Genomic DNA, 19,626 nt, shown 5'->3' with positions numbered 1-19,626 from the left:
TTACAGCATGTGTCAGAATGTTCTTCCTTTTTAAAGCTGAATAATGTTCTACTGTATGTATATGCTTTGCTTATCCATTCATCTGTTGATAGTACTTGTGTTGCTGCCACATTTAAGCTATTATGAATAATGCTGCTATGAACATGGGCATACAAATATCTCTTCGAGACCCTGCTTTCAGTTCTTTTACATATATACCCAGAACTGGAATTACTGGATCATGTGGTGATGTTGTGTTTAATTTTTTGAGGCCTCACCATAATGTTTTTCATAGCAGCTGTTATCTTTTTACATTCCCACCACCAGTGCACAGGGTTCCAATTTCTCCACATCCTCACCAACACTTTTTTCTGTTTTTTTGGTAGTAGCCATCCTAATGGGTATGAGGTGGTGTCTTGTAGTTTTGATTTGCGCTTTGCTAATGATTAGTGATGTTGAGCATCTTTTCATGTACTTACTGGATATTTGTATATCTTCTTTGGAGAAATGTGTATTCAAGTCCTTTGCCCATTTTCTAATTGGTTTGCTTGTTTTTTTGTTGTTCAGTTTTAGGAGTTCACTATATATTCTGGATATTAATCCCTTATCAGATACATAAGTTACCAAATATTTCTCTGTTCTGTGGGTTGCATTTTTACTCTGTGGATAGTGTCTTTAAACCTAGATGAAATGGCCAGGTTCCTAGAAACACAAAACTTACCAAGACTAAATCACAAAGAAATAGCAAATCTGAATAGACCTATAACTATGTTTATTGTTTATTCTCTATTTTGCTTATTTCTGCTTTAATCGTTATTATATCCTTCATTCTGCTAGCTTTAGGTTTAGTTCTTCTTTTTCCACTTCCTTAAGTTGTAAGTTAGGTTGTTGATTTGAGACCTTTCTCGTTTCTTTTTTTTTCTTTTTAAAATTAATTAATTTTTGGCTGCATTGGGTCTTCGTTGCTGCACATGGGCTTTTTCTCTAATTGTGGCGAGCAGGGCCTACTCTTCATTGCAGTGCGTGGGCTTCTCATTGCGGTGGCTTCTATTGTTGTGGAGCACAGGCTCTAGGTGTGCGGACTTCAGTAGTTGTGGCATGTGGGCTCAGTAGTTGTGGCACACAGGCTTAGTTGCTCCGTGGCATATGGGATCTTCCTGGACCAGGGCTTGAACCTGTGTCCCCTGCATTGGCAGGCGGATTCTTAACCACTGTGCCACCAGGGAAGTTCCTAAATTTCCCCTTGTCACCACTTTTCACTTTGTCCCATAGGTTTTAGTATGTTGTGTTCTCATTTTCATTTGTCTTTTAAGTATTTTCTAATTTTCCTTGTGATTTCTTTGATCCATTGATTATTTAAAAGTGTGTTCTTAAAAGTTGTTTTTGTCTAGTGTATCTGCCACTTGTTTTTTTCTCACAATTTTGTTAGTTTTCCAGTTTTCCTTTTGTTATTGATTTCTAACTTCATCCCATTGTGTACAGAGAAGATACTTTTTATGATAGCTGTCTTTTATTTGTTTATTTTTTTAGCATCTTTATTGGAGTATAATTGCTTTACAATGTTGTGTTAGTGTCTGCTGCATAACAAAGGGAATCAGCTATATGTATACACATATCCCCACGTCCTCTCCCTCTTGTGTCTCCCTCCCACCCTCCCTGTCCCACCCCTCTAGGTGGTCACAAAGCACCAAGCTGATTTCCCTGTGGATAGCTATCTTTTAAAATCTACTGAGAGTTCATTTGTGGCCTCACATATGGTTTATGCTGGGAAATGTCCCATGTGCACTTGAGAATGTGTGTGCTGTTGTTGTTGGGTAGAATGTTCTGTATCTGTTGTTGGGTAGAATGTTCTGTATCTGTATCTGTCCAGCTTTTATTGTAGAACTGTTTATTTCTCCCTTCAGTTCCGTCAGTTTTTGCTTCATATATTGTATTTTAATGGTCTGTCAGGTGCATGAATGTTTATAATTGTTATATCTTCTTGCTGTATTGAACTTTTTATTAATATATAATATTTTTCTTTATCTTTTGTAACCTTTCTTGATTTAAAGTCTACTTTGTCTGATATTAAGATAGCCACCTCTGCTCTCTTGGTTATTACTTGCATGGAGTATCTTTTTCCATCCTTTTACTTTTAATCTGTTCTTGTCTTTGGATCTCAGGTCTTTGGCTCTTTTTTTTTTTTTTTTTGGGCTGCGTTGGGTCTTTGTTGCTGCACATAGGCTTTCTCTAGTTGTGGTGAGCAGGGGCTACTCTTGGTTGCAGTGTGCAGGTTTCTCACTGCAGTGGCTTCTCTTGTGAGGTGCGTGGGCTTCAGTAGTTGCAGCATGTGGGCTTAGTGGTTGCGGCTTGCAGGCTTATTAGTTGCGGCACACGGGCCCTAGATTGTGTGGGCTTCAGTAGTTGTGGCCTGTGGGCTCTAGGGCGCGCAGGCTCAGTAGTTGTGGCTCGCAGGCTCTAGAGTGCAGGCTCAGTAGTTGTGGCACACAGGCTTAGTCACTCCATGGCATGTGGAATCTTCCCGGACTAGGGATCGAACCCATGTTCCCTGCATTGGCAGGTGGATTTTTAACCACTGCGCCACCAGGGAAGTCCCAGGTCTTTGGCTCTTGTAGATAGCATATAGTTAGATCATGCGTTTTATCTTTTCTGCCAGTCCCTGTCTTTTGATTGGAGTGTTGAATCATTTACATTTAAAGTAATCACTGGTAAGAAGGGACTTACTTCTGTAAGTTGATCAACATAACAAAAAACTCTGCCCCCTTAACAGCTCTGCTGCTGTCACAAAAGTACATTTTTATACATTGTGTGCCCCAAAATATAAACTAATAGTTTTTTAAATGCCTCCTAAGTTTTGTAGAAGACAAGATGTGGAGTTACAAACCAAAGTTACAGTAATAATAGCTTTTAAACTAATTTTTTTAAAAAAATATTTTATTTATTGGCTGCATCGGGTCTTAGTTGCAGCACACTGGATCCTCGTGGCACGTGGGCTGTTTGTTGCAGCACGAGGGCATTTCTCTAGTTGTGGCGTGTGGGCTTCTCTCTAGTTGTGGCACGCAGGCTCCAGAGCACGTGGGCTTTGTAGTTTGTGGCACGCGGGCTGTCTAGTTGAGGCGCACGGGCTCAGTAGTTGCAGCATGCTGGCTTAGTTGCCCTGTGGCATGTGGGATCTTAGTTCCCCCACTAGGGATCGAACCTGTGTCCCCTCCATTGGAAGGTAGATTCTTAACCACTGTACCACCAGGGAAGTCCCTTAAATGAATTTTTTTTCTTGAAATGTATTATTCTCTTAAATGATGTAGAAAACAAAAAGTGTGGTTACAAACTATTGTTGTTATAACACTAGCTTTTCTAATGGTCATGTATTCACCTTTTTGAGATCTTTATTTGTGCATGTAGCTTTGAGGTGCTGTCTGGTGTCCTTTCATTTCACCTTTAGGACCTTTGAGCATTTCTTACAGGGTAAGTTTTTTTTTTTTTTATAAATTTATTTATTTTATTTATTTTTACTTTTGGCTGTGTTGGTCTTTGTTGCTGCACGCAGGCTTTCTCTAGTTGTGGTGAGTGGGGGCTACTCTTCCTTGCGGTGTGCGGGCTCCTGATTGTGGTCGCTTCTCTTGTTGCGGAGCATGGGCTCTAGGCACGCGGGCTTCAATAGATGTGGCATGCGGGCTCAGTAGTTGTGGCTTGCGGGCTCTAGAGCACAGGCTCAGTAGTTGTGGCGCATGGGCATAGTTGCTCCATGGCATGTGGGATCTTCCCGGACCAAGGCTTAAACCCCTGTCCCCTGCATTGGCAGGCAGATTCTTAACCACTGTGCCACCAGGGAAGCCCTACAGGGTAAGTTTTTGATCATGAACTCCTTCAGCTTTTATCTATCTGGGAATGTCTTAATTTGTCCCCCACTTTTTTTTTAATTGAAGTATAGTTGATTTTATCTCCCCCACTCTTGAAGGTCAGTTTTGTCAGATATAGGATTCTTGGTTGACAGTATTTTTCTTTTAGTACTTTGAATATATCAGCCCACTGTCTTCTGGTCTTCAGAGTTTCTGATGAGAAATCTGCTGATAATCTTGTTGAGGATCCCTGTGTGTGATGATTCAATAATATCTGGGTGCTTTCAATATTCTCTCTTTGCCTCTGGCTTTTGAAAGTTTGATTATCATGTGTTTTGGTGTGGGTCTTTTTGAGTTCATCTTACTTGGAGTTTTTTAAGCTTCTTGGATGTTTATATTCATGTATTTACACTTACATTGTTTGTTTTCACATTTGGAAAGTTTTCAGCCATTATTTCTTCACTATTCTCTGTGCCCCTTTCTCTGTCTTCCTTCTGGGATGTCCATGCTGTGCTGGTGTGTGCTTGTCTGCTTGATGCTGTCCCACAGTTCCCTTGACTCTGTTCACTTCTCTTCAGTCTTTTCTTTCTGTTTCTCAAACTCGATAATCTTCATTGTCCTGTTTCACGTTCACTGTTTCTTTTTTCTGCCTGCTCAAAACTGCCTTTGAATCCCTCTACTGAATTTTTTTTTTAATTAATTAATTTATTTATTTTTGGCTGCGTTGGGTCTTCGTTGCTGTGTGTGGGCTTTCTCTAGTTGTGGTGAGCGGGGGCTACTCTTTTGTTGCGGTGTGCAGGCTTCTCACTGCAGTGGTTCCTCTTGTTGCGGAGCACAGGCTCTAGGCGTGTGGGCTCAGTAGTTGTGGCTCACGGGCTCTAGAGTGCAGGCTCAGTAGTTGTGGTGCATGGGCTTAGTTGCTCTGTGGCATGTGGGATCTTCCCGGACCAGGGCTCGAACCTGTGTCCCTTGCATTGGTAGGCGGATTCTTAACCACTGCGCCACCAGGGAAGCCCTGAATTTTTTTTTTTAATATTTATTTGTTTTATTTATTTTATTTTTGGCTGCATTGGGTCTTAGTTGCAGCACGTGGGATGTTCTTTGAGGTACACAAGATCTTTGATGCACCATGGGCTTCTCTCTAGTTGTGGCGAGCAGGCTCAGTCGTTGCAGCACACAGGCTCTCTATTTGTGGCGCACAGGCTCCAGAGCACGTGGGCTCTGTAGTTGTGGCATGCGGGCTCTCTAGTTGCGGCTTGCATGCTCATTAGTTGTGGCACGTGGCCTTAGTTGCCCTGTGGCATGTGGGATCTTAGTTCCCCAATCAGGGATCAAACCTGCATCCCCTGCATTGGAAGGTGGATTCTTTACCACTGGACCACCAGGGAAGTACCCTCTACTGAATTTTTCACTTCAGTTACTATACTTTTCAGCTCCAGAATTTCTTTTTGGTTTCTTTTCAGGTTTCCTGTCTCTTTATGGATATTTCCATTTTGTTCACATGTTATTTTCTTGACTTTCTCCACATCTTTCTTTAGTTCTTTGAGCATCTTTAATACAGTTGTTTTTGTCTAGTGTATCTGCCATTTGGTCTTTTTTTAAAAAATTAATTTTATTTATTTATTTTTGGCTGCATTGGGTCTTCGTTGCTGTGCAAGGGCTTTCTATAGTTGTGGCGAGTGGGGGCTACTCTTCATTGTGGTGTGTGGGCTTCTCGTTGCTGGGGCTTCTCTCATTGCAGAGCATGGGCTCTAAGTGCGTGGGCTTCAGTAGTTGCAGCACGCAGGCTCTGTAGTGTGGCTCACGGGCTCTAGAGCGCAGGCTCAGCAGTTGTAGCACACGGGCTTAGTTGCTCCGTGCTGCCATTTGGTCTTTTTCAGGGACAATTTCTGTTGATTTGTTTTTTCTCCTTTGAACAGGCCATATTTCCTGTTTGTTTGTATGCCTTGTGAGTTTTTGTTGAACACCAGACATTTGAATCTAATATTGTGGTAACTCTGGAAATCAGATTCTCCCACTTACATAGGGATTGCTTTTTTTTATATACTGTTTTTGCTTATTGGTGGTTGTTGTTGTTGTAGGCTGTCGCTGTGTTGAGGATCAGCCTGATGTGTGAACTTAATGTGTTACTCTTAGGTCATTTCTGAGCTTTTTGCTGGTACACACAGTCACTTTCTAATTTTTCCCATGTAGGTAGTTTTTTTTTTGTTTTTTTTTTTTTAATGTCTGACACCAGAAAGGGGAAAATCAGAAAAAGAAGGAGGTTAAAAGGTGGTGCCAGCCCTTTAAATCCCCTGGCAGTCACTTCAGCCTGAGGTGCAACAACAGCTGTGTGCACCTCCCACCTCTGTGATCAGAAGCAGTGATCAGCCATCAGAGCACAGATCCCTCATCTCTGGAGACCAGGGTCCTTTTTGCCCACGCTTGTTTCCACAAGCTGTGTGCAAGCTGCTCCAGGAATACCTGCACAGGCCGCTGGGTGGGGGATGGGCAGCTGCTACTATGTTGAGACCTGAAATTAACCACAGTTTACTCATCTAAGTCTTCCCCTGGAAGTTGTAAGCTTTGAACAGCCTCTAGAGTTACCGAATAGTTCCGTCAGATGGATTCTGCCAGTGTAATGTTGTCCAGGTGGGCAGACCATTCCTGGTGCTTCCTAATCAGCCGTGTTCCCAGGACCCTCCCCTTGGAGCTAGTGAGTGTTCTTGGTTGGGCAGGCCTTTTCTTGTCTCAGTGTCCCTTTAAATAGAATTGCTCTTGTCACTTACAGATTGGACTCCTGAAGGTACATAGGGGAGGGCATAAAGAAATTTTTGTTCTTTCTCTGGGAAAAGATAATGCCATGGGTCACTTCACATTTTTACTTTTGGAGAGAGATGAGAATAGGCAGTAAGGAAAGTGCTCGTGACTTTAGGGAAAAATCACTGTGAGAGGTTTGGGGGCAGACCCATAGCTTGTTTTGGTGAATTCTAGCTCCTTGGCTTTCAGGTGGCCAGTGCAGCTACTAAGGCCCTTTCACCAGCCCACTGACATTTAATGAGTGACAGCCACTGAGTACCAGGGAGGTGACGAGGCTCTGGAAGCAGAGTCTGCTTTCAGGGGGCTTGTGCAGACTTCCCAGTGTTCTCTGTTTGTTCCAGGACTCTGTTTAAGGAGAGCAGACGAGGCCACGGGCACCTGACGTCAATCCTGTGAGTGTCTCAGTGTTTTCACTTGTCAGGACTACTGGCATTTTTATCTCCTTCGTGGATCTCCTCTGAACCTTTCCTGTGTTCATTCCTTTGAACAGGGCCAAGAAGAAAGTAATGGCCTCTTCCAAAATGAAGATGAAGGTGAGTCAGCCTGCCCAGGTCACATGTCATCTTTTCTCATCTCTCTGCAGCCATGCTCCTGGCAGCTCATTGAACTTTGCTGGTCTTGTAGATAGCTCTTTGGGATTAGGTTGTACCAAGAGGCAGCCTGGCCCACAGGAGTGGCCTGGGGTCGACAGGGCAGAGACCCGAGTCGGGCCACTAGTGCCCTTCAGCCCCAGTTCTAGGAAACAGCACCCACCTGGTCAGTTCCTGGGGTCGTTGCAGGGTCATGTGAGGTCCTCCTGACAGCCCTCTGAGGAGTGATGAGCTCTTGCAAATGTGAAAGTGTCACATTGTGAATTTTCCTAACCTCTTATGGAAGAGCACCATCCTAGTGAAGAGCAGGTGAGCCTGGATCTGCACCAGGCAGGGCGGGAGGCTTTGTCCAGTTGACTAGCAGACGCGGAGGGGAGTGTGACGGTTGGAAACTAGAGACTGTGAGATGACTTTGATGTGGCAGAGATCTCAATGTAGTAAAAATTGCCATTTCACCAAAATTCTTGCCAGTTCCTGAGGCTTTGTAGTGCACTTCACCATACCTGAACAGTCCGAGGGAACAAGCATGCAGATCAGTTATTCCTAAGAGTCTGTTGAGCTCCTCCAACATCCTTAAGACACACTGCACCAAGTGCTTGGGAGGCGGGAGTGACAGGACAGACGCCGTTCGTGAGCCCACGGAGGAGACAGGTGCCAGGGAAACCAAGGAGGGAAAGAAAACTAAGGCAGTTCCCCTGCCCCATGTCATTCTCTGATTGTGGCTAGGAGCATTGAGGTAGTGTGAGGGCCAATAGGGAGAACATCTCTTTGCTCGAGTCTTGTAGTTTTTCAGAAACAGAGCGAAGAGTTTCCCTGTGGAGGTGTGTGTGCATGCCTGGGTCAGCCCAGCCCCAGCCCCAGGCGTGGGCAGAGGGTGGCGGGGTTGCGGCATTTCCAAGTTCACGCATGCCTGGCACCTGCTCCTTTCTTCCCTGGCTTTGTGATCACACAGGAAAGCCCGCTGCTTTGTCTTGTATTCTCATGCGTATGTCCTGTCAGCAGGGCCAGTGTTGGCATCTTTGGACATTTGTAAACATCGGCCTTTCTGCTTTCCTTTAGGAATCATCGACTAAGCCTGATAAAAAGGTTTCCGTCCCATCAGGCCAGATTGGCAGCCCCCTTGCTTTGCCTTCAGAACACCTGGGAGGAGGCCTGAGCATTGGGGCTGCAAACAGGGAGCTCTCATCCCAGGCATCTGGCAGCCTTGCTAATCCTGCTCCTATCAACGTGGAGGACTCGTTGGATGGAGACTTGATCCGTAATTCGGCCTCCTCATTGGAGGCTGTGTCCAAGGAACTGGCTGCACTGAATAGCAGAGCCAGCGGGAGCTCTGAGTTCACACTGCCTGCACCCTCAAAAGTGCCTGCAGAGAAAGTCGCAGGTGTTTTATGTACAGAAGAAAAAAGGAACTTTCCGAAGCCCAACCCTTCTTCTGCCCCACCACCCTCTAGCTCTCTGCAGTCACCCCTCAATTTTCTGGCTGAACAGGCTCTGGCACTGGGGCAGTCCTCTCAGGAGAAAAAACCGGAGAGTTCTGGCTACAAAGAACTGTCCTGTCAGGCTACCCTCAGCAAGGGCCTGCCAGAAGTGCAGCAGTCCAAAGCAAAGCACCATAGTTTGCCACGGACGTCTCACGCACCCCAGGCAGGGGCTCCTGTGCCCAGCCCCCAGGTCAAAGTCTTTCATGCAGGCACTCAACAGCAGAAGAGCTTCACCCCCCCAGCTCCGTTTGTCAGTAAGCTTCAGGGCCCAAAGCCTGCCTCCCCTCAGTGTCACCGTTCCCTCCTCCAGCTCGTCAAGACAGCTACCAAAAGCCAGAGCTTCCATCCTTCCACGCCAGTGTCTTCAGGAGGCACACCAGCCTCCAGCAGCAGCTCTCATAAGACCCCAGCCTCGTCCTCCACTGCCCTGAGCCATCCAGCAAAACAGCACTCAGCCAGCTCTTCAGGGCCGTCTTACAAGAACAGTCCCTTTGCCGGCTCTATCTCCAAGCACGGGGTTTCTTCTGGCAGCTCTTCCTCTGGAGGAGCACCAGTCCAGAGCTCTGCTTCTGGGAACTTGCTCCCTGCTGTGCAGCCTCCTTCCACAGGACAGTCCGCCAGCCGACCCATCCCAGGCTCTGCAGTGAAAAAACCACCTATTTCCCAGAAGTTGACCCTGGTGGCCCCTCCAGGTGGTCCAAATGGAGATTCTAGTGGGGGGACCCAGGGAGTGGCCAAGTTACTCACCTCCTCCCTGAAGCCCAGTGCGGTGAGCAGCGTGACATCGTCTACCTCCTTGCCAGTGAGTACCTTGAAGCAGCCCTCCCCTCGTGGGCCTTGTGGGCAGGGCTGCTGGCCTTGCTGTGGTCAGAGAGTGAGATCTGACACTGAAGGTCAGGTAGGAACAGAGCCCGGAAATTGGAAGGAGGACTGGGCTTTCTGTTTCCAGGTTTCTACTTTTCTGGTGGCAGGACTCCCAGGCAGAGCCTGAAACTTCTCCTTGGGAGGACGAATGGAGGGAAAGGACTTTGTCAGCACCATGTTTGCAGGGAGGCTATGGATCTGGATGGCATAGAATGAGCTAGAAAACTTTCCTTTCATAGCCTCCTGCCTGTCCATCTCTCCAAACAAGTAAATGAAATGCATACTGTCTCTCAGATCATTAGTTATGTGGAGATATTCATGCCCTAGGAAGATCAGTACCTTCTAAGAATGATCCTTTGATTGGGTTGGGAAAGACTCTGTAGGTCAGACAAAGGCGATTTGACAGAGTCCAGTGGTTTATGAGGTTTGCCTGTAGGTGATTACAAGAAGTTTGGATGCAGGTTGGGAAAATGAGAGCGAGCTTATTTTTTTCTCCATTTTTCCAATATATAAGACAACCATGTGGTTGCAAAGGACAAAACTATAGAAAGGTGTGTTGAGCAAAGTTTCGCTGACCTGTGCCCTCCTCCTACACACCCCCTGTAACTGTTCCTTAGTTTCCAGGTTTTTCCTGTTTCTTTCTAAAAACAAAGATTAATACTTACAAATGTGTGTGTGTGTATGTTTTATGGATATAAGTATACACGTACACATATTCCTATATACTTACATTTGTGGGTATCCTTCCTTTTCTTTCTTGCACAAGGAAGGCATATTTAACACCTGCATTTTAAAATGAACTCTGTTCTGGGAGCCCTTCCATGCCAGTTCACAGAGACTGTCTTCCTCCTCCCTTTGGGGCCGCAGTGGAGGGTGTTCCTTCACAAGGGGTGGCTTACGTGCATGTGTCCCCCCAGGTATGCTAACAGGTTTGGTTTGTGAGTGAGCTCTGTATGGGGCTGGAGTGCTGATCCCTTTGTGTGCTTCCTCCCCAGAAAGGAACGAGTGGGGCTGTGCTGCTGACCAGCTCCTCACCCTTAAATCTACTGTCTTCATCCTACAAGGCAGGCAGCCCAAAGCTGCCTGGGGCCTTGAACTCGAACCCCTTGGGAATTATCTCCCAGCTCCCCCTCCACGTAATCTCCTTTAGCGCTGACTCCTCCGCTAAAGCAGGGGTCTCCAAGGATGCCATCGTCACAGGCCCTGCCCCTGGGACGTTCCACCACGGCCTCGGCCACAGTAAGTGTCTCCTTCCTCCCCACACTGGAGGTAAAGAAGGTGCCCCAGTGCCTCTGTGTGACCCACAGGTTCTGTTGTTATGTGCTGGGTTCCTGTGTTTGTCTGGTGTGTAATCGTGGGCAGCCTTCCCGGGGACCCTGCTGAGCCACCCCCTTGGGGTTTCCATCCAGAACCAGTGCAGTAGGTCGCCTGGGGCTCTGGAGCACCGAGGCTGCTTTCCACTCCTGTCTTCAATGTGTGTGCTTTGTTCTTCTCTGCCTTTCTGTTTCCTCTCAGGTCTCCTGGCTGGCTTGCACTCCAGCCCGCCCCGCGGAGCACCTCTCCCACACGCTGCCGTGTCTACCCACATCCCACAGAGTCTGCCAGGTAATTTCCAGGTGGTCAGAGGGCCACACGCACTGTGGGCCATTCCCCTCCCCCATCAGAGGCCTTGTCTGCTGCCAAGGACGTAAGTGTCTGCCTCTCGTTGTCATGTTGTGTGGGTTTGTCCTCTGAGGCTCGGCTCTGTGGGTACTCAGACTGAGGGACACAGGCTCTGTCTACCGCTGTGACATCTCCCGGGTCAGCCTTGCCCTCTGTGATCACAGAGGAAGTCATGATGGCCACAGGCATCATGGCTGAGGAGTTCCCCACCCATAGCTCAGCATTTTCTCTTTAATTAACAAAAACTAGAGGGGTAATGGTGCTGATTTCCCAAGGGCTAGTTGGGGCACTACCGGCCTTTAGGTTCACACTGCTACCCCTTCTAGGGGGTACCAGCTAACAGAAGACTCTAAATTTAGTTTAAGTAAAAGGGAAAGTCCAAGTAGCAGCAGCAGGTGACAGTGGCAAGGCTTCGGGAGGGACCCTTTTCCCTGATGTCAGCATGTGTCCAGGAGAGGAGCAGCTTTCTCTTCAGTCCAGGTGTCAACGCAGAGATTTGGGATCACGACGTGACTGAGGCAGCATTCCCTGGGTCTCCTCTCCATAGAGCAGTGCCTTTCAGAAAGGGACTGGCCTACGGCCCTAGGTTCATAGCTGTGAGAAGATGGCCCTGAGCCAGCACCTGCACAGTGAGTGGTCTGCCTTGCCCTGTCCTGGGACCTTGGCCCTTAGGCACACGTAATGCAGTACTGCTGGGAACCCTCACGGGATCTCTGTTTTGGCCTGCTGCTCTTCTTACTGCTCTAGACCTGTTCCAGAAACGACCTGGGGGCTACATTGCTCAAGGGAGAGCCATTCTTGAGGAAGCCGAGCCTGGGTAGCCCTGGTGGACGGGTCCTGGGTAGATGTAAGGCGGGGAGCTGCCCAGCTGGATGTGCCTGGGACCTGCTGTGCTGAGAGCTTTGGTCCCGTGTCCGCCTCCAGATGTGCCGTGGGTCCCTGGCCCTGTGTCCTGAGGCTGACACGTTCATAGTGACTGCCAGAGGCCAGCTGGGTGCAAGAATGGACTGTAAATCCCCAAGATGGAAATGTTGCTTTCTCAGAGAAAGAAACGGGGGTGCTAAGCCTGTATCAGCAGTTACTCCGTTTTCCTCTGGAGAAGCAGTCAGATGCAGGGACTCATTCCGCAAGCTGGTGGTCACAGAGCCGTCCAGGCGAGAGCTTGTGGCTGCTGAAAGATTGCACTTTCTCTGCTTTCCGGAACACTCTTTCAAACAGAAAATAATTGAAGAGCCATTGAAAACGTGACCATTGATCTGTGGTATTTTCAGCAAAAAAGGGAAAAGCGTTTTCTTGTACCATTTCCTACCTGTTTTTCCGCTGGGTGTTGAAATGCTATCTGAAAAGCATCTATGCTAAAACAGGCTATTTGAATATCTCTCTTTTAGACATTCTTTGCGTTGTAGGATTACACTGAGTGATTGTCAGTGAAAAGCTGTCTGCTTGTTCCAGCTGTGACTTGTATCTGCTTTGCTTTCTTTCCCACGTGGACTCAGAATGCTAGTGCCTTTGAGCTTGTCCTTTTAGGACCTGAGTGTCTTTGATGGTGTGGATGCTCACTGTGCTTTTCAGTCCTCACTATGGAGTCCGGCTCTGCCTGGGGATGACAGCTGTGGCTGAGAACTGGAGTGGCCCGTGTTGCACAGCAGAGCCGCGGTTCTGTGAACACGGTGCTCAGCCAGCAGCTGCCCTCCCAGTGCGCAGCACTCTGCACCACTGCAAGGAGCAGCACACTCAGATAACCTGCCAGCGTGTCCGGCTCCTTTGAGCCTTAGAACATTCAGTGTTCAGGGGCTTTTGCTATTTAAGAAGTGATCCCCTTGAGGTTTGGTTACTGCTGCCTTAAGGGAATCAGAGATCCTGAAAATCTTACGCTCTGTTTTTGCTTACTCTTTTTCAGATGCTTCTCAGCTTCATGGGAAAGGGCCCAGTGTGCCACGGAAATTGTGACTTTCAAGGGAAAGGCTGGAAGCTGAACGAGTAGGTCTCGGAAGTCGGATAATAACTATGCTCTTTCTGCCATTGATTTTCTTCTGGAGAAGGCGTGAGTGCTAAGTGGAGCGTCTCTTGGCATGTGTGATGTGCCTTCAGTTAGGCGAGCAGCCCCGTGCTTCTCTGGAGGCCCTGACCAGCCTGGTGCTCCAGGCCTCTCGCTCTGTTGCAGACAATCGTCGGAGGGGCAGCGCTAGGCTGGGGAGCGCGCCGGGTCGTGTTCAGAGCTCTGGTGGCGGGGCAGAGCAGGTGGCGCGGCGCACCTGTGCTTCACATCTGCCCGACCCCCTCACATTTGGTCAGAGTACCTCATGGCACCCTACTGGTCGGGGCTCCTTCTGGCCACAGTGGGCTCCCTGGATGGTCACGGTGTCCGTCCATCCTCAGGCTGTGTGCTCAACAGGACAAACCCAGGTAACATCACAGCTGGGAGATGTACCTTGTTCTTTGAAAAATACACCCAATGTGTGCTCATCGTGGGGGCCCGTCTCTCCACTGAACATGACAATGAAGCTCTTTTAGAGAAAAGACCTTTGTAGATTCAACAATTGTGGTAGGATTTTTAAAGACACTTATTTTTGGCTCAGTTTTCATCCTTACCATTAAATGCATTGGATAGAATGGGACTATTCTTCGCAAGTCATGTTGTTCCTAGGAAAACATAATTCCAGTGCCTTTATGGTGGAGCAGAATTAGACACACATCCATTCAGCCCTCTGAGTGGATCTCAGATGAAGACCTTTTTTAAAGATATGTCTGTATTTAAGACATAGTTTGAGTTTTTTATGGTTGCACATCATAATCTGTGCCGTCCTGACTTGAAGGTCATCTGGGCCCACAAATCCCAGGTCCCAGTTCAGCCAGGGCCCCCACTTTGTTTTTCCAGAGTTCATACAGGTGGACTGCAGAGCCCCAGAGCCCTTCTTCATCTCTTCGAGGGCCAAGGATATGAGGGGTTCTAAGTCGCAGGTAGACATTCCAGTTTATTTAAAAACTATTCTCAGGCAGAGCTGCAGGAACAGGCCTCTGTGAAGCATCTGCCATGTAGAAGCAGGCCTGGAGGTCCTGGCTTTCCAGGCAGCAGGGCTATGCATTGACTTCAGGGTGACATGCTGACGAGCTTGGAGAGCACGTCAGAGACAGATTGGGACAGTTACCCGGAGCTCAAGTCATCCCACTGTTCCCACTCACCCAGTGGCTGCTTCACAAAGATTTTTACGGCACTTGCCTGTCCTGTGAAGTCTGAACTGACTGCTCTAGCTAAGTGATTTCTGATACGTTGAGAGTAAACAGCCTCCTCAGAATGTACGCCTGTGTGGAGACACGGGCAGCTCTCTTGGTTCCTGACTCCCAGGTTACAATGCTTGGTAACTCACGATTCACACAGAGTTTGCTTGGTTTCCAGGGGGAGCAAGACCTCTGCCAGCTAGTCGGCCAGGCCTGTGCTCTTTTTTACATAAAAACCAACATGTGTTTCACATTGGGCTAAGTGGATTCCTTATCCCTTTATTATATCTATTTTTTGCAACTTGGGTTTCCAGTTTACAGAATAGTCTTAGGTAGTAGCAAAAGAGCCAAAGAAGAGATTTGTATTGCTGAGCTCAGAGCCGCGCAGAGGCCGTCCGTGAACGCTGAGCAGCAGGAGAACACCCTGGTTCCCTTCCCTGCAGTGCTCCCTCCTCCCCGAGCACCACTGAGTGTGCGGCTGGAGCAGGATACCCTCATTCTTAGGAATCTAGTGATGCCTCTTGCCTCAGGGAAACGTTTCTTTGATGGGGAGTTTATGAGGTTTCTTTTCCTTGTTGATGCTTTATTTGTGGTAACGAAAGAGTGAATGACTTAAAGAGCCACGGCAAGGCAGGTCTGTTGGCGGAGCGGGCTCGTGGGCCACGGCGCTGCAGGGCTTTTCTTGCCGGCGTTTCTTGGGTGTGAAAGGGCTGTGGCTTTCATGCAGCGACTATGTTGGTGTTGGGGGTGGTGTGGAAATTGTTAATCTTGTATAAAACCACCCAATAAATTGTTTCAAGGTTTCCAAAACATCATTTCTCATTTATTTCCTTTTACCATATTTGCAAGTAATTCTTTCTCCCATAGGAGCTGGTATGTAGGGAACATTCATTTTGGCTAAAAGCCAAGAGGGTGTTGGAGACTAAGCCTCACATGCAAAAGAGGAAGAAACACACCATGATATTAGAATCAAGCCACCAGTTGTTTATTTTTGCACTATAAATAGAGTTCCCTATTACTTCCCATTTTCTTACATAATACGTGAGATACAGAGGACCCGAAATTTGTTTGGTAGAAAATCAACTGTGGAGTTTACTAATGGCAGTGAGATAATAAGCAGGACTAGGCACCGAATCTAAGGCTAACAGCAACACAGTTCACTAGGAAAGTACTTTAATTTCAAAATGTGAAACATTCCCCGATGGTGCGTTTTCTTGGGACAGTATGGCTTGACAGTTAAGCTTCATTCGAGCACCAGGGTCAGATGCTGTTCTGGTTTCTTTGCGCCTTTTCTGGCATAGAGCCCAGATCCGTCTCCCCAGAAGGCCTCTGATGAAGAGTCGGCTGAGCCAGAATCCCGAGGGGTGTGAATGCAGGTTGCAGGCCTGGGGAGCTGTTGCTTTGCTGAAGCAGGGAGGCCTTTCTGCCCTAGAGTTTCCCGTGCTGGGGTGTGGAGGTCAGTGCTGCATGGAGTGGGCTTGTCCACCCCAGTTGTTGGTCGTCGTGTGCTTTCGCAGTTTTCAGTTGCTTCCAGGTATCACACCTGGAAGGAGTCTGTTTATGGGACTGTGTGGGAAAAGGAGAAAGACGAAGGGCACTGCGGGTTTGAATCATCGGGAGATGAAGCAGGTCACTCACCTGGTTGGATGACGGTTCAGCAGGTGCCTGTCCCGCTTGTGGTTGAGCTGTGCTCTGAGCAGCTGGGGGGACACACGGGGTTCTGCATGGATTAGGAGCTACACGGGGCCAGGGAGAAAAGATACCAAGGAGAGTACTGGGCAGGAGAGAGCCAGCATCTGCTTCCAGGAAGGTGAAGGTGGGGCCGTGCCTACTTCTCCCCGGACACTAGGACGGCCAGCTCCTGGATGGACATATCCTTGTTGATGTAGCGGTCGTACTGGGCAGGGGTCAGTCTTCCGTTCTGTAGGGCCTCTTCGATGGAGAACTTCTTGCCAGACTTCCTGTCATGGATCACAGAGGACTCCCCGTTGGGACCCTTGACGGAGATTTCCTCCCAGTCGCACTCCTGGCTCCTGAGTTTCACAAACATGTTCCAGTCGATGAGGCCAGCCCGGTGGGCTTCCTCTGGGGACAGCTCGCGGCCCGAGTCGGGGTCGATGACCACGATGGAGCGCCGCAGGTGGTTCTCCCTTTGTTCCCGCTTGATGGCCACAGAGCCCAGGCGTCGCTGCAGCTCGTCGATCTCCAGGTCTTTGTCTCTAGAGAGCTGCCTGAGGTCATCCAGCTCCTGCTCCAGGGACCGGAGGCGGCAGTCGAGCTGCGCCCCAGGGTCTGCCGCCACCGGCATGCTCCTTAGGCCCTGCGTCTCCGCCACCGCCATCTCGATTTCGGACTGGAGCCTGCGGGCCTCGAGCTGCAGGCTCTGCCGCTCCAGCTGCAGTTTGTGGTTCTCTTCCCTCAAGAAATCCAGCTCCTTGGATGACTTGGAGTTACAGAACTCCAGCTCCGACAGCTTGGCCTCCAGCTGGCTCACCTCCGCGTCCAGCTCCCTCTTGCTCTGGCTCTCCGCCTCCAGGCTGCTCTTTAGCCTCTGAATCTCCTGCTCGGTGTCACCTCTCTCCACCTGGATGCTCTTGGAGAGGACCACCTTCTCCTTGACCTCCATCTTCTCTAGGTGCTCCAGCTTTTTCTTCAGGGTCTTGAGCTCATGCTCCAGGACCTGCCGCCGGTGCCGCTCTTCCTCCAGCTGCAGCGCGAGCAGGGTGTGCTCCCGGGCCTGCTGGGGGTCCTGCTGCAGCACCACCTTCTGCTTGAGGGTCACCTTTTCCCGGGCCTCCCCCTCCTCCAGCTGGGCCAGCCGCTGCTTCAGGTGCTGTACCTCCAGCTCGGCCTCCCTGCGTGTCTGCCGCTCGCGCTCCAGCTCCTCCAGCTGGCACTCCAGCTCCGCTCGCCTGCGCTGTAGCTGCTGCAGCTCCCCGCGGAGGCCATCGATCTGCTGCAGCTCCGCGTCGATGCTCTCGGTGAAGGCGTTCACCTCGGCCTGCAGGCCCGGCTCCTCCTCGTACCTGACGACCTCCTGCTGGACCATCTTCTCCTTCACCTGGGAAAGCTCCTCCTCCTTCTGTTTGATTTTTTCCTCCTGGGACGCCCTCTCTATTTCCAGATCCACTTGCTTCTTCTGCTCCTGTGACAGCTGGGCCCTCAGAGACTCCACTTCCTCTTTGGTCTGGGGGTCTTCCTGGAACTGCAGGAGCTCCTGGACCACCTCCTTGGTCTGCACCTGGGGTTTGGCCTCTTTCAGGGACTGGATCTCCTGCTTCAGCTGGTAGATCTCCAGGTCACACCTTTCGATGAGTCTGGTCTTGTCGATGATCTCCTCCCTGAGCCTCTGAAGCTCTTTCTCCATCTCGGGGTCAGTCTTGTACTTGATGATCTCCTTCGTCACTTCCTTGACCTCCACCTGGGGGCCCCGCCTCCGGAGCACCTCCAGCTCGCTCTGGTAGCTCTTCAGCTGCTCCTCGGCCCCCCGGTACTTGCACTCCTGCTCGACCAGCTCCAGGCGGAGGTTGGCCACCTCACTCTCTGCCTTGGGGTCTGGCCGGACGATCTCCCGCACTTTTTCCTGCACGACCACTTTGGCATTTTCCTCCTCCAAGGCCCAGATCTTTCGGAGCAGCCCCGTTTTCTCCCTCTTGTTGGCACGAGCCTTGGCGGCCTCGTCCTCATACTGGCGTTTGAGGTCACCCACCTCCCTCTCGGTTGCCACATCCTTTTCCACCTTGAGCACCTCCTTGATGATGATCTTGCTCTCAGCCATGGCCCGCTCCTTCTCCAGCCTCTTCAGCTTGTCCTGGAGGAAGCTCAGCTCCTCCTCCTGCTTCTCCCTGAGCTGATGCTCCCGTTGCTGGTCCTCCTGCAGCTTCCGGAACTCTGCCTCCAGCTGGGGGTCATTCTGCAGTTTCACCACATCCTTCTCGGTGACCTTCTCCCGCACCTGGTTCTTCTCCTGGGCCAGGGCTGCGATGCGCTGCTGCAGGAGGAGCACCTCTGCCTCCCGGGTGCCCTTCTGCCGCCGCAGCTCCTCCAGCTCCTCCCGCAGTCTCAGGACCTCGTTGGCCTGGGTTTGGTCCGGCTCGATGCGCAGAACCTCCTTGACCATGTACTCCTGCCCGCCATCCCTGGCCTCCTGCTCCAGGGCGCACAGCCGCAGCTGCAGCGCCTCCAGCTCCTTCTGCAGCAGCTGGTTCTTGCACTGCTCCTCCACCAGGGTCTGCTGCGTCTGCCGGAAGCTCTCCTCCAGCGTGGGGTCTGGCACCTTCTTGAGCACCTTCCTCACCACTGCTTCCTGTGGGCTCTGGTTCTGCAGGGTCCGGATCTCCTCCTGGGCGCTCCTGACCTCATTCTCCAGCTGCTGCCTCCGCTCCGCCTCCTCGTCCAGCTCCCTCTGAATCTTCCACGTCTCCTCTACTTCGGAGCCCGGCTTGCCCCTGGGCAGGGCCTCATGGCTCATGCCTGCCTCAGCCTGCTGGGAAGGAGAAGATAGCGCAGGGTTAATGCCGGACTTTGCATGGCCCGACCCCACCTGGCCACCCACCAGAGGTCAGACTGCTTGTCCTGTGGTCCCTAGGGGACCCCCTCAGTGCCGGGTTCACTAGAGTCCTAGGCCTCCTTTTGAAAATGGTAAAACAACTAGTTTAAATGCATCTGGGAAAATATTTTAAAACCACAGAAGAGTGTGAAGCAGAGGCTGTCTGTCACCGCTGGTCCTGTTCGTACAGGATACTGTCACCTTTGAGACACGTATATTTTTGCATGTGACACATATTTATTTTTTCCACACTAACGGTGTTGCCTGTTCTGTTCCCTGCTTGTTGCACTTATGAGAGAATCTGCAGCGGCACAGAGAGTGCTACCTCGTCGTGTGACAGCTTCGTCATTTTCCATTGTGTGGACAGACCCTGGCTCAGTCGCACACCCATTGCTGGTGAATACTGAGTTGCTTCCACTTTCTTAACTATTACAATGTTGTCGTTAACGTTTTGGGCTTTTAAAAATAAGTTACCTTTTTCTGGGTACTCAGCAAATGTTTGAGGGATGAGACATGTAGGTTGGACTCACGTCCACAGGGGCACAGGCGTGGGCTGGCGTCTGCACTGGCGCCACCCAACCCTGTTCGCAGGGGGACATGCCCACTGGTTCACAGACTGTTTCTCTGAGGCACAATGAGTCTTA

The 19,626-nt window shown here is 49.8% G+C and overlaps 2 protein-coding genes across 12 annotated transcripts in view; one reads left to right on the top strand and one right to left on the bottom strand.

The window, feature by feature from the left end:
• Positions 1–19,626, top strand: part of UBN1 (ubinuclein 1) — a 48,460-nt gene that overhangs the window by 21,754 nt on the left and 7,080 nt on the right. For 4 of the 8 annotated variants that reach the window (XM_070043638.1, XM_060284886.1, XM_060284885.1 and 1 more), the window contains 6 exons: positions 6,959–7,009; positions 7,108–7,150; positions 8,267–9,490; positions 10,548–10,791; positions 11,068–11,157; positions 13,115–19,378. In XM_070043638.1, coding sequence (XP_069899739.1) covers positions 6,959–7,009; positions 7,108–7,150; positions 8,267–9,490; positions 10,548–10,791; positions 11,068–11,157; positions 13,115–13,164 — 1,702 coding nt within the window. In that variant the 3' untranslated portion in view covers positions 13,165–19,378. Of the gene's footprint in view, positions 1–6,958; positions 7,010–7,107; positions 7,151–8,266; positions 9,491–10,547; positions 10,792–11,067; positions 13,091–13,114; positions 19,379–19,626 lie in introns of those variants that run through there. The other 4 variants (XM_060284888.1, XM_060284887.1, XM_060284889.1 and 1 more) reach the window with 4 other exon arrangements.
• PPL (periplakin) overlaps positions 14,980–19,626 on the bottom strand; it is a 57,759-nt gene continuing 53,112 nt past the window's right edge. For 3 of the 4 annotated variants that reach the window (XM_030883861.3, XM_060284884.2, XM_030883859.3), the window contains one exon: positions 14,982–18,919. In XM_030883861.3, coding sequence (XP_030739721.1) covers positions 16,262–18,919 — 2,658 coding nt within the window. In that variant the 3' untranslated portion in view covers positions 14,982–16,261. Of the gene's footprint in view, positions 18,920–19,626 lie in introns of all 4 variants that reach the window. The other variant, XM_030883860.3, reaches the window with a different exon arrangement.

This window comes from Globicephala melas, chromosome 15 (assembly GCF_963455315.2).
Source record: "Globicephala melas chromosome 15, mGloMel1.2, whole genome shotgun sequence".
In the NCBI taxonomy this organism is placed as follows: domain Eukaryota; kingdom Metazoa; phylum Chordata; class Mammalia; order Artiodactyla; family Delphinidae; genus Globicephala; species Globicephala melas.
This window is presented reverse-complemented; position numbering and strand designations above follow the sequence as displayed.